Below are 14,952 nucleotides of genomic sequence, written 5' to 3'. Positions count from 1 at the left end.
CGTCACACCTGTCTTCAAAAAGGGGAAGAAAGAAAATTCAAATAATAAAAGGCCAATCAGACTCACCTCAGTTCGTGGGAAAGCATAGGTCAAACTCTCTTAGAAATCATTTTGAGCTCCACAATGGTGACTGAGACCAGCCAGAATGGACAGACTTGATTTGGCCCTGGTAAAGCCAACCCAACTGCCTTCCATGATGAGACGACTGGGTCTGAGATGGGGAGAGCAGTGGCATGTTGTTTACTTTACTTTTAACAAAATCTTCAGCAAGGTCTCTCCTAGCATCCTTGGAAGGTTTGGACTGGATGGAGTTGGAGTAACAGGTGGATAAAAAAACTGGCAGGATAATTAATCTTCTAGAACAGTGGTCAGCATTTCTAAGTCTAGCTAGCAGTCAATTACAAGTGACATTCTTCAGGGGTTAGTCCTGCAAATGATACTGTCTAATGACCGCATTATTCTCTTGGACAACAGAATGCACCCTTACCGGCTTCAAAGTTGACACCAAACTTGGGGAATTGGCCAGCATGCCAAAAGGCAGGGCTGCCATTGAGATTGACCTCAGCAAACTGGAAGAATGGGCTGACATAAACCTCAAAGCTGGACAAGTGTGAACGGTAAGCCTTGCACTTGGTGTAGGATAACACCCTGCAGCAGCACTGACTGGATGCCGGCTGCGTCAGCAGAAAAACCCCTGTGGTTTCTGGTGGACAGGTTGGATGCGAGTCAGTAGTACGTCCCAGTGGAGAGAAAAGCTAAACACATCCCAGGCTGCATTAGCAAGATTATAGCCAGCAGATCAAGGAAATTAAGGAAAGTGATTATTTCCCCCTCCTCAGTACTTATGAGGGTGCACCTGAAGTGGTGTACAGCTTTGGAAACCCCAGTACAAGGGAGAGATCCTGACAAACTGAAGCAAGCCCAAAAAAGGCCCCCCTAGTCAGAGGCCTGGAGCGTACAACATATGAGAAGCCCTTAAAGGAGCCAAGTTTCTTAAATCTGGAGAAGGCAAGACAAAGAATGAACCTAACTGCAGCCTGCCACAGTCTGAAGGGGGGTGCTATAAAGAAGACAGATTCTTCTCAGAGGCACACAGCAGAACAAGAAGCAACAGACATAAGCTGCAGCAAGGAAAATTATTGCTAGCTAAAGAAAAATAATTTTGCAATGCAGATGAGTCAGTCTAACAAGAGGGACTAAGAAGCTGTGGAATCTCCATCCTTGGAGGTTTTCAAAACTCAGCTGATCAAAGCCATGAGCCCTCCTATGAGCAGAAAGATGGACTAGTTGTCCTCCAGTGGTCTCTTCCAACATAAATTACCTTGCAATTCCATCATTATAAAACCAGCATGAATGAGTTCTCTTTTGACTTTACACTGGTTTTAAGCCAATATCATGCCTGCTGCCAACAATAAGGTTACTCTGGATTTACATATGCATTAGAAAAACCACAACCTGGCCTGGTTCCACAGGAATGAGCTTCTATACATTGGTGGAAAAGAATGGGTAAAACTTCCAGAACAATGTGGGGTCCTCATTAGGCAAATTTACTCCTGAGGTTGCACAATATGTTGATTATAAAATGGGAAGGACAGATCTGCGTAACTAGAAAACATCAGAATATCCTTCTTTTCTCTTAATATACAAAACAGACCCACGGCAACTAGACACTGAGCTTCCTTCTCCCAAAAGGTTTTTGGGAGAAGTTTTTGAGATTCAGTCCTCACTTCACCACTCAGCATCTGCACAGCTGTGTGATGTTTCCAAGTCAAACACTGCTTCTCCTTTAAATGGGTAACAAGTAATGCCCCAGATTCACAAAGTCAAATAAAAGAGGAGTTCTAACTTAAATTGTAAGCTCCTGATTCATCAACTTAGAAACATACCTAAACTCAAATAAACGAACCACTTAATTAAAATGGATAAGGTGTGACTTGTGTCTGCAGGAAAATTATGATGGAACAGCGGAATGGCTTCTACCCTCAGTTGTTCACCTCACCTTTCTTCCAGAGGCTGTGGTCACCTCTGCAGGAGTGGCTGGATGGCATGTGCATCCCTTCCTGAGCACTGCGGTTTACAGCCCAGTATATTACTCTAAACTGCAGCCAGCAGCAACCTCTGGGAGAGAAGCAGGGCAGATAGCTGACAGCAGTAACCAGTGTCCCAGATAAATTCTTCGAAAAATAGGTCAGAGCCTTCACCAGCACACAAGCAAGTACTCTGCAAAATCATAGGCTCAGTAAGGATCTACGCATACAATGTGTGTCTCAAATGGTTCAATAACATACCCTGAATTTGAAAATAGAAGTTAGTTATCACCTTTATCCATCCAGATTTATTTCCTGCTTACTGAAAAACAAAAAGCAAACCGCGAGCAGTTCAATTACTGGAAAGAAACCTATTGCATACCTTTTTAAAAGTAAATATATATGCATACAGGTATATATTTATACATATGTATAAAGTCTGCATGTGAGATTCTTATATCGACCTGTTATTTCTTCAAAATCCACTTGCATTCATTGCTTCAGTTGTCCCATTGAACAAATATTCGCTGTTTAAATGAGCAAATTTTGATACCAGTAGCAGCCTCACCAAGGTAACAGTGAGCTCCCTCAAAGCTGCAAACCTTCCAAGAACCTCAGAAAGTTCTGCTAGTAAACCTTTAAGCTACATGGTAGCATAACTAGGTTAATTTACCACTGCAATTAGTTTAAAATTACAGTAGTATGCATATGCTACAACGCAACACAGAACTGAACAGTATAGATATTCCTTTACAGCCTCCAGTATGCCAAATCCTCAATAGCTGACAGCTGGTAAGCAGACTGTGATGCCAAAGATAACACAAGGATTGGCTGATTTTCCACAGGATCCAGCTATTTTTCACTTTTATCTAGTAATCATCTGAAATATAGACAAAAACTGGGAGGAACTACTGAATTCATGCAAGTTTACAGAAAGCTTCTGAAAATTATTCAGTTGCCCTGATTCATTTCAGTTTAATTTTATTTTCTGCTGCCTTTCCTTATCCCACCCCTGAAAAACTGTCAGTCATAACCTGCTAGAATAGACATGAAAATTATATTTAAAAAAATTCTAAAAAGAGCTCAAATTTCCAAGGATTATCTTTTACTTGCTTACCAGTTGGCTCTATGCCTTCACCTTGGGTCCCTTCCAAATGAGGCAGCGAATCTCTGCAGACAGTCTGTGCGTCTGTAAAAGTTCTAAAAGAAAATATATCTATTAAAAAGTTATCCAGGAGTGCTAGTAGGATCCACTACAATCAACATACAATATATCCAAGGGAAAACAAAAATGCAGCTGCAAGCGCTTAGAAATAAAAACGGGAGAAAATAGAAAGCTCAGAGGTACAAAGAACATTTTCCCTCTTTGTTCCAAACTCCACTACAATCAAGTTAACGGGGAAATGCCTTCACTCTAAGGATGACACTCTTATTTCACACAGTGGACCTTTGGTTTCAACATCACGGAATACACCAGAAAGAGACACTAATTTTTAATCTCCACAGAGAGACCATGAACTGCGCAAGTATAAAAAAAAGAGTTATCAATCTTAACCTTGACCATACTGCCACCGCACTAATATCACAATACTTTGTAAATTGATACTGTTGATGCCTGTTGAAGCTCTGAGGTTAGGGGTTTTGTTGCTGCTGTTTGGGTTTTTTTAAGGCTAGGAAAATAAAGAGATTTAGTTCCTAATAATATTAACAAAGTTTCTCAAAAAACATAACGAAAGCAACAAATTATCATTATCACATGAATGAAACTGACCTTTCTTGGCTTAAACTAGTCTGAATAAGTTTAAAGCACTGATAATACAAACTCAAAACCAGAAAGCCTGTAAGGTAACAGACTGCAAAGGATTATATGAGCAAAACATCTAAACAATAGCTAAATATTTATAAATTACTGACTGCATAAAGTGATGTACTGCAGATTATTCATAAATAGCAGCATGCAGATTTTCAAATTTAGCTGACTTCATTTAACAGAACAAGGGGTAGGAATCAGTAGCCTCCAGCGGCCAAGGACAACTTTGGGTTACCCTCCTTCCCTCTCAACAGGTACAACAGAAGACTCCCAAGTGAAGCTCAGGAAGTCTTTCCCCTCCACAGTGTCATAAATTAACTCAAAACATAGAACAAGAAAGTCCAAACAGTGCCCTTCTCAGCTTTCAAATAAATAAGAAACAACTTCAAAAGCAGGGGTTTTTACACAGCACTGTCAGGTAGCAAACAGTAGGACCAAACACTATGACAATCATTATTTCCTATCTCATATTAACAACTACATTTTGCAGAATACCTATATGCAGGACACTCCTAGAATTTCTTATTGTTATTCACAATGAAATCATACTCTAAGAAGGCCTTAACCAAGCTGGATCCCTTTCACAAGAATTTAGCAGATTTTGTAGCTCTCCACCCATCAGAAGTGACAACTGCAGTTCATTTCCTCCGTCACTACTACCATGCTGCAGATCCCCACGTCTCAGAGCAGAGGTACAGGTACCAAAAGCAGCTGAAGGAAAATGTGGAGTCATCACTAATCTTGCCTGCAAGGATATTTCCTTTCTTGTTAATGGTGTAATGGGACAAAACATGAAAGGGCTTGTCTGATAAGCAGAGTCAGGCTCTGAAAATAGTCACTGGCTTTGTGAAGGTGGATGTAGATAAGAAACTGAGTAATTTAAATATAGAGGGGGATTATACTGTGTTTTGAAAGGTAAGTCTGTGTTTGATATATGGGAAAATAGTGACTTAATGAAGTGGGATTGCAAGGACAAGAATGCTGGACCAGGAATACATAAAAACAAAACATCTGAAAGAATCTAAATACATGTGTTTGTCTGCCACCTCAAAACACTTAGTAGTTCTCCAAACGTTTCCTATTTTAAAGAAAAACTACACTTGATGTTCAGAAATCTAGTGCAATCTTTTCCTTTAATCATCTTTTGAATATTAAAACTTTTAAAATTTTTATTATTTTACAAAATAAATGAAACAAAGTCTTAGTCAAAAGGTAACCAACTGAATGTTACTCTAGCCAAAAACGAATAGCAAAAATGCCCTCAGAAGAAACCAGATCTGATTAGTAATATATCAGAAGAGTCTCCTGCGAGGCTACTTGCTACTTTTAATAATCAACATTAATGACTTTTCCCAGATGAAAATCTCTTCAGTTTGCTTTATTCTCATCTGACTGTTATAGGATACAGGTTCAGTTTATATTATGTTCCCTTAAGAGAAAAGTAACCAACGAACAAGTCTGAACTTCTGGACTTGCTCTGTTAATACTTCAATATGCAAATATCATAAGAGGAGCTCTATGCATCTAGTATCTTAAAATCAGTAACACTGCATGCAAAGTAGTTGTTACCTGCCTCTAAGGATTAAGCAGACAATTTGAGAGTTGGGGCTTTTTTGCCCTGAAAGTACAATTAAGAAATTTTCTCTTCCATCAATAATTTATGTGTATGTTCAGAACCATCTATTCTGACTGAAAGAACATGTTTTTAACGTTGTTGCTTTTAGCTATTGTTAGGCGTTACTCATTTAAAAATTAAGTAAAGATCCAAGAATGGTTATGTTATCTGCAATTGTTAAGTAAGACTGAATCGAGCAGAATTCAGTGTGACTGCTTGATCAAGAACTTACTGAACATACTGCAGCAAGGAGAAAATGCACTGCAGAATTACGGTTTAGTGATGAGATGCTCCAGCAAAACCAAACTGCTTTGGAAATCTGGACTTGGTTATTAAGGCTGAGGTTCTGCATAAATTATTTAGTGTTATTAGTGCAAGGACAGCATTTTCCAAAATCCAACCACCAGTTTAAAAGCGGATTTTCTACATGCGATTTTTGTGTTAAAAAAAGAAGTTTATGATGCCAAAGGTAATGCGCAAAAACCTCTGCAAAGCACACACAGAGGATTTAACAGTAGAGGTCACTTTACCAAGCCAATTAAAACAAATTGAGTTCATGTTACACAATGTTGACTAGCTAGAACTAAACAAAGCATACTTCTGTATAACTCCATTAGCAGGAGTGTTTTTTGAATGACAATATTTCCTGATGTAATTTGGGATTTAATTTCAAGGTACCATTCTATCAAACATGACCTCATCTGCTGCCTAAACTCAATGCACACACACATCTCCTTCACTCAGGCTGACTGGCTGATCCAGAGGTTTGGGGCAAATCCTAACATAGCACCACTCGCTTCCAGCTACCACCACTACTCTGTGCCAGTTAGAGGTCATACCACACTGAAGCTGTTCCCACTCATCAAGCCAACCTAAAAAGCAAGGATGTGAACATTGTCTCTATCGGATTAACAATGGGAAAGTTTCCTTTCCTTCTTTGTTTCCAAAATTTTAACAGCTCTAATAAGATTTACCTTTGCAAACCAGTGGAAGTGATGCATGTGTGATTTATATAATAATGGTAAAATAATGACGGTTGTAACTGACAGTTCTTACCACTGGTGATGCTTCACCAGAAGCAAAGCATCCAATCTGAACTTGCTGGCATAACAATTACTTTTTTACCTACATGTATTTGATAGAAAACAATGGATACAGTACCGTTGTTTATCTTACCTACAGAAACGAAATGTAATAGCTCAAATCTCTCCACTTTGCTCATTATGAAATGCGAGTCCTCTTCTGCTGAAGTTACACATTAGAAAAACTGGTTTTTTTTCTGTTACCATAATGATATTGAGTGTCTGATTAACGGCACTACTTACTGTGATACTAAGTTCCATAATATTTCAGTTTCAAGGGACTTTGGAATTGGCCTTGTCCTTCCATAGACTCTGTATTTTCTTCTCTGGTAATTGGAATTTTGCTTATATCTCATATTCTAGGTCAAATACAGTCAGATATTTGCTGACCTCTAAAGTCTCCCCTGATAGTAAAATCTTGTGAAAATACTAAGGAAAAAAAAACTGAGAAGAATCTATAAAATCAGTCTTTAATATGAAAATGAACCAAATATTTCTGTGGAGAAAATGTAATACAGTAATTCTCACTTTAATAAGCCTCATAGAATACACTGATTGTCCTGTATAATTAGGCTAGAATCTTTTCTCTCAAATTTAAAAACTATGAACTTTATGTTGTAGGGTTCAATATATTTTGGCCTTAATTCTGCAGAGTGATTTCTAAGATCACAAAATGCACCAACAGAATACGAACACTGTTATGCAGCAGTAATAGTATCATGAGATTTAAGGGGAAGCTATTCATTAAACAGATTACGTATAGTGGCAAATAAAAAGACACCTCATTATTTTTGTACTCCTACTCCTTATCACTACTCTTCAACTCCTGTAGCTTTGTCAAGGTTAAATTTTTACCAGTTGGCTCTCTATAGGGCTTATTAGAATTTTCAAAAATAAAACAGCTTTCTATAAACTTGCAAATTAAACAGTTTATCAAATAACTACATATGTATATTGTTAATACATTATTCAGTACAAGGTATTCCTTTAGACTTAGGATATTTACTCATAACCCTTTATGTACTCAAAAGTACTTAAAGACTGGAAATCACATTCAAAACTGCTCACAAAAGACTTTAACATTTTTTTGCAATTAAAACAGTCAGTACTTCAGACTATGCATTCATCCAGCGTCCATTATCTCAGCTTCCAGACCTCTGCTGTCTGGATTCATGACGAAGCTACCGTTCTCTTCCTCCCTTTCCTGGTATTTCTAACGCAAGCAGAGGCTTCTCCAATTACACAGCTCCTACACTCTCACCTTGTTCCTGGATAATGTCCTACCATATGTGTGGGCTCACCAGACAGTGAAAATATTTTCATTAATTACTTTTATTCTGGTTTAATGTATGGGAAATGTTCACTGTTGAAAGCACTGTATTCATGTATTATCAGACAAGCTGAGATTAATACGATGCCTAACTTTAGAAGAACAATATGTTCAAGGTGCAAAGCTATGGCTATGGTCAACCATGTTACTGCAGTTCCTATCTGCTTAACTTAAAAAGCTTTAGAATAAAACTATCGCATGATTTTTGTTATTTCGTTCCTTCAGAATAAATCATCCTGCAGATTGCCTACAACAAAGAACATAACCAATAACGAGGGAATGCTCAGTTACAGCATCACACTCTGTCACTTACATGGTGTTGTGGTTTTGTTAGTGAGGGGGGGCCTAAGGTGGTAGCTTCTGTAGGAAACTGCTGGAAGTCGCTCCCCTTTGTTCAGTGGACTCGGCCGGGCCTAGGGCGGACCCACTGCTGGCCAAGCCCGAGCCAATTGGTAGCAGAATGTTCCCTGATAACACCTCTGCAATAACGTATTTAAGAAGGGGAAAACAGGAAAAAAAAAAGGGAGAAGAGAAAATGTGAAGAAGCTAAGCGGGGACAGAGGCGCAGAGGGGGAGGCGCAGGCCTCATGGGCCTTGCAGGCCTCACCCTCTGGCCTCTCACCAGGCGGCTGACTGGGCCCGACTGGGCCCAGCCCGGCTGCAAGAGGTGGAAAGGAGATGAGATGGATCATGTGAAGAGATTCTGAGAGGTGTCTGCCAGCCTGTTGTGAAGAACCTTTCTTGTGAGAGGAACGGCTGCAGACGCCAAGGTCAGTTCAGAAGGAGGGGGAGGAGTAACGCGGCTCCTGGCCAAGATTCCCCTGCAGCCTGTGGTGACGACCATGGTGGAGCAGGTTGTCCCCCTGCAGCCCATGGAGGTCCATGGAGGAGCAGAGATCCACCTGCAGCCCGTGAAGGACCCCACATCGGGGGAGGTGGATGCCTGAAGGAGGCTGTGGCCCGTGGAGGGCCCACTGGGACAGCCGTTCTGGAGAGACTGCACCCGTGGAAGAGATGACCCATGCCGGAGCAGTTCCACGAAGGACTGTGGCCCGTGGGAGGGACCCCACGATGGAGGAGCGGAGGAATGCGAGTTCTTCCCCCAACCATGAAGCAGCGGCGTAAAACAACGTGTGATGAACTGACTGCAACCCCCATTCCCTCTTCCCCCCTGTGCCGCTCAGGAGGGGAAGGTGGTAGAGATAATGTTAAGCTTGGGAAGAGGGAGGGGTGGGGGGAGGTTATCTTGTTCTCTGTCTCATTCTCCTGCTGTTTGTAGCAATAAATGAATAGTTTTCCCCAAGTCGAGTCTGTTTTGCCCGTAACGGTAACTTTAAGGATTTCTCCCTGTCCTTATCTCAAACCTCAAGCCGTTCTTCCATATATCATCCCCCCCTGTTCTCTCGGAGGGTGGGGGGAGTGAGAGAGAGACTGCGTAGTCTGGTCCCAATCAGGGCTGAACTATGACACATGCTTTTTCCAAAAAGCAATCCCTTCAGCTTCTCCAGGGAATGCTCTCACAGCACTGCTTCCAGACTCAATGGCTCTCAGGAAGGCTCGCTTGTGTTTTGTCCACACTGTCACATCCCCAGAGCAGAGCAGCTCCTTCATCTGCTTTGCTCTTCCTCTGAGCGTGTCATTTACAAGCTTACCCACTGGGCTACTTTCAAGAGGCAGTAAGCATGTTACTACATATTTCTTACAACACAGTCTCCACCTTATAATTAAACTCCTTTCTCTGCACGCCTTGCCCAAATAAATGTTTTGTAATATGCAGGTGTTTATCTTGGGGAGCAAGGTGTGCAAATCCTCATTTATACACATTTTTTTTTCTCAAATACTTTTGTTTGGCTTTCCTAACTATATTTTTGAATGTCATCTCTAAACTCCTACAGCTTGGTTGTTTGATTATTTAAGCAAACCATAACACAGTAGATGGAAAAAAAAAAAAAACAAAACCTTCTTCCAATCAGTTTGCATCTTTTGCTACTTCATTCTTTGTGATAAATGTCCTAAATATTTATCTGTGTTCTAACAGTGGGAATTTCTTTTTTCCAAAGCTTTTGTTACATGTTCTCCAGGACAACCCAGCTATATACATTCCACCAGCCTTAATCTACATTAAAACTGCTTTTGGCAATATATTTTTGGTCTACATCTGCACATTCCAAAGAACTTTTCATTGGGTGTCAGGCATTTTCAAGAGCTCACTGGGACATTTGAATTCAAGATGGAATCATTAAGTAATCATCTTACAATTCTTCTGGCAGCAAAAAGCAATGGCTTAAATTACCTATGGGTACCTCTGAAAACTTTAATGATTCTGGCACTTTGCCTAGAAACTTCAGAAACTAAGTATCTTCATCTGGATCCCATTCACAAGTAATCCTTCCTCAATTCCTCACGCATCCTGCAAGAGTTGAACCCAATATTTTAAAATAGAGCTCTGGGGAGAGGCTGTAGGAGGGAGAGCAAGGCAATAAATTTAGAATCACCGATCTGTCCTAGAGTTCTAGACAAAAGACAATAAAGTCACTCTGACTTAAACCAACATAGTGCCAAAGCTCTGATAGCTCAGCAGCTAAATGGAAACCTGTGACCAGCACATAAACAGCCGAGTAGCAAATACTGCACCTCCAGGCTATGACGAGCTGTGAATTGTTACCTAAAACATTTTGAAGAGGTCTTCTTGTTTTCTAGAGCATAAGGAAAAAAAAACACAGTAATGACATACAACATTAGTTCCTTAAATGCTGATTTTGTATTACATGTAAAATTCTTCCTATATTAAGAAGCAAATCAAAGAGTCACAACAGGTCCTTGTGAATGTTTACAGGGACACTGCTGTCTATTATGACTGGTCATCTTATTTACTAATTACTCCTCTATTCAAATTAGGGCAATATCATAATACATTCCTTACACACTCTATTTAAAATTTCCCTTTGTCCTCAAAGAACAGGTCAGATATAGGTTTTAATTGGTTTTCATGCCCTCATGAGACTTAAAAAGGGGCCACAAATCAGCCCAGATATGTTTCTACTTTCGCAAAAAGGGTCAGCTGATTCCACAAGCAGTTTGCTTTTCCTAGTGCACAGGAAACCATTCTTTCTCAAATTACTCCTATAATGCCTTCCCACACAAAGGTATATTTAAAAGCAACACAAATGCTTAATAGAGAACAAAGTACTAAAGATAAAGTTAACAGCTGAGACCTATTTGGCCATATAACACAGCTGGCACACACCTTCTAGTAAAATCTCTCTCTTTAATTGCAAAAAATAAAACTGAAGTATTTTTTTTCTTTTGCTAGGACTAAATATCCTCAAAAATCAAGCCATTTATTTTGGTGAGCAGACCGGTTTTACAGATAGTTGAGAACTATGTGGGTGAATGGGAAGGAAGGAACAATGTATCCAGCCTTTTTTTATTCCCCCCTCAAAAAGGCTCTATTCAGCAGTCAGGACTGTACTACAACCCTTCACTGACCTTAGTGCAGATTTTCTGGCTCTATTCTCCCCTGCACAGCAAAAACCCAGACCTGAAGCTGAAATCTTCCAGTAGCTGCCTCTGTATGGCTATTTGCAGGGAGTGCAGCAAAGTTAGGTCACACAGAACTCATTATTTCATCTCTTCCTCATTTTTTTTGGTCATGCTGATTCAATTTCAGCCTTATAAAAGGTCTTTTTTTTCCCCCTCTTTCCATTTTGCTATAATTTTATTTTCTTTGTCTAGCCCTTTTGACCTGGAATCCTACTAACAGCAGACAAAAAAAAAAGGTATAGAAAATTTGCTACTTAACTTCAAATCACACCAGGTAAACACCACTATTTAACAGGACAACATGCACTGACTTTTCAAAAAACTAACAAAGTGGTATTTATGCCAAGGACTTTGAATGCATCAAAAGTATTTGGAGTTCTAGTCTCTAGGCTAGCTTAAATCTCCTGTTTACAGAGAGTGCAAATCACAATATATTTTAAAATTCTCTTTTGGATTTTTTTTTTTTTTTTAATAAAGAAAACGTGGAAACTTTTTTTTTTTTGCTTAAGCATGTCACAAATAGAAGCATGCATGGACTAAACCAGAGGCATTATTACTAATTTAGCAAAATCCTAACTTTCATGAGTCAGGGCGTACATATACCTACACTGATCACAAGAGAAATACTGTTTTATGATCTTTGGACAGATTATAGAAAAAAAAAATGACAATTCTAGTATTAACTGCATTAGGACTCCAGAAGCAACAACACCACATTCAAAAGCTTTCAAAGATTTCTTAAACTTTTTTCTTTCCCAAAAACATTAAGTCTGCAGTTTGCCCCTAATGATGCTTATCCAGGATTACAAAGCGCAGAACAGAAGAAACCATTATGATAAAAATGATCCCAAGCAAAAATTTACCTGAAAGGGTCAAGCAAATCTTCCAAGTGACATAACACACAAGTTGTTACCTAAACAGATTTGAAATTAGATTTAACTTAACAGAAAAGTAAGTATCTACCCAACAGAACAGTTCAGCCTTGGGGAATGGATAATCAGTACTCAATGCTGACAAACTCAGAATAATCAGAAGATGAAATATTTCCTGCAAGATGTCTTGTTCTATTCTTAAAATAGGTGTTTCCACAAATTCTATAGATGAGGAGCTTTCTCTAACAGAAGATATCATTCCAGTGACAGAGTAACAGGAATAAGAAAGTATTTTTCCCTTTTGTGCTGCCTAGGACAGAAAGAAGATAGCAGCCAGCAGGGTTACCTTACATGTAAAAAGGTAAACAGACTCTAAAACAAACTCTTCTAATACAAAGTTTCCCAGTCCGTGCTTTAAGATATGGGTTATCTGGTTAAGTTCTGTTGCCTCTGATGGGAAGACAATGCTCAATTACAACGGCAAATTATCACCTAAGGATTACTCTCCCAAATTCAGAAGGGAAGAGAGACCTACTTCCATAGCTGCAGGTATGGAAAGGGTATTTTTGAAAGTCCATTCAAAGCAGATCATATGCATTGTAATATGTGCAGAGTAACTGGTACTGAACTTCTAGAGTCTTCAGTGCCACACTCACCATCAGACACACACAAAAGGATGGTACAGGAGTACTGACTTTTTTTTTCTTGATTGTCTTAAATTTGCTATTTTCTGGTACTTGAGAATGCCTATAATGTCACCACATGGCTGAAAAGCCATTAATAATTTCATTTACTGAAGCGTAAGAGTCTAGTAGTTTACCACCATTTTCGCTAGCATTCCATGCTTTTGCTAAGCTGTGAGCAGCTGAGCCACAGGAGCCAAACGTACCTCTTGGCGGAACCGCTATACACAAACTTCTGCTGAGCCCGCTTCTGGGGCTGAGAGTCTCTGTGCTACAAAATGAACACTACACAACTAGATATAGGCAAATAGAATACAAGCAACATAGTCCATCATGAATTATGCTATCAAGCGTAATGCCAAACTACAAGTTAGTATAGGAGAATAAATCAATTTAGAATCTTCACTTTCTCTGGTTCTAGCCTCAAAACATACACCTTAATCTGCATTAGATAGCAGAGACACTTTTAGGCAGATAAGGTTCTTGTGGATCTGTGCAGCGGTAGAAGACAAACTTAAGTTGTGAAAAACTGGTAAATCAGGTTGTTCAAATAAATATTCAAAATACTTTACCCATTTTCACAGCTTTCTGAAATATTCATTGCATTTTCATCTTGTAATTTTTTCATAAGGGTCTCTCCACTGTTAGGCATGCTGCAAACCCTCTAACGCTGGTCACAAACACGCTAAAGAACTGTGCGGGTCAGGCATAAATAAGCTACTTGGACAACTGAAGAAACCAACAGGAACTGGTTATTTGTTAAAAAAAAAACAACACGTAATACAAGAGGAGGAGACTACAGCTACAAAAGCCATTTCTTTCTGATTTTAACATGCTTGAAATGTCGCAGTGCCTGTGAGCTGCTTACTGTTAAACTTTCCTTTTAATTCAGTTTTCTTTAATTATCCATGAGAAGAATGTTAACAAGCCTACAATGCTTTAAGATGCAAATCTTTTCTTTTACCAAGATTTCCAATGAGTTTGTTCACAGAAGTTGAAGCAATCCTAATTTTATTAACTCTAGTTTGAAAAAAGAACATTCATTGAAGTTATTTTCTTAAAGAAAACACAGATTAATTAAATTAGGAAATGCCTTCAAGTCAGTTATACCTATGAAACCCAGTACTGCAACAGCCAAGGACCACCTCCAGCATCACAACTACACCAGCACTTCATCGACTTCACAAACCAGGCCTATCCTATACTGTAGGTGTCTGTACACACAACTAAACAAATTACTTCCCAGGATGTAAGGAAGCCTGGTTCAGCTACTTAAGTTACTTCTATACTAGTCAACAGAAAGATGCAGGGAATGGCTCAAGTCACCCACCGTGAGCACCTTCCCTGGGATGGTATTGGTCTGTGTGAACTGGCATTTCCCTACAGCAGGGGAAAACTCAGGCCAGGGGCTGTTACTGGGAGACAATGTTCATGAATACCCTGTCTGGAGGAAGACAGGGATGCAAACTGTGCCACATCATTTGCCTTCAGAGCCAGAGAACATGATCTAGAATGTTTTATTTAGTGGTATAAAGACAGCCACAGTGATTAGGAAAATGTAAGTCTAGTAAATATCTAGCTTTATAGAAAGATATGAATTTTATTCCAGAGTATCTTGCGCCATATCCAAACACCTAATTGTAGCTAATGCAATTTGAAATGAAAGGAAAAGAAAGAAAGAAATCTTCACAGTGGGATTCTACGGGGTCTATTCTCACACCAGAAACTTGCTTTGAAAATATCTGAACATAGAACAGGGGCATATTTCAATGGTAAAAGTGTGTCAGCTTACACAGCTAAAATTCATTTCTGTCAGGATTTATTTAGTTCCTTCACTTAGGTATAACACTCAAATTCTCACTTTGTTCCAATGATTCTTTTTCAGAAAGCAGCTAGGTATTTTTCATGGGCTTGCAACTAGCTTTCCAGAAATATCATAAAGAAAAAACGGTATTAAACTCGGTTGCAAGAAATCTTGTTGTTTTTTTCT

At 39.3% G+C, this 14,952-nt stretch overlaps 1 protein-coding gene across 8 annotated transcripts in view; it reads right to left on the bottom strand.

Annotated features, from left to right (window-relative positions):
• The window catches only part of ACSBG1 (acyl-CoA synthetase bubblegum family member 1), a 38,559-nt gene extending 24,846 nt beyond the window's left edge, over positions 1–13,713 (bottom strand). For 4 of the 8 annotated variants that reach the window (XM_086757103.1, XM_086757106.1, XM_086757101.1 and 1 more), the window contains exons 1-2: positions 13,535–13,712; positions 3,145–3,227 (exon numbers count right to left, since the gene is read on the bottom strand). In XM_086757103.1, coding sequence (XP_086613229.1) covers positions 3,145–3,227; positions 13,535–13,614 — 163 coding nt within the window. In that variant the 5' untranslated portion in view covers positions 13,615–13,712. Of the gene's footprint in view, positions 1–3,144; positions 3,228–13,534 lie in introns of all 8 variants that reach the window. The other 4 variants (XM_086757098.1, XM_086757100.1, XM_086757104.1 and 1 more) reach the window with 2 other exon arrangements.
• Between the last annotated feature and the right edge of the window lie 1,239 nt (positions 13,714–14,952).

Source organism: Chlamydotis macqueenii, chromosome 12 (genome assembly GCF_036417535.1).
Source record: "Chlamydotis macqueenii isolate bChlMac1 chromosome 12, bChlMac1.mat, whole genome shotgun sequence".
NCBI classification, from domain to species: Eukaryota; Metazoa; Chordata; class Aves; order Otidiformes; family Otididae; genus Chlamydotis; species Chlamydotis macqueenii.
This window is presented reverse-complemented; position numbering and strand designations above follow the sequence as displayed.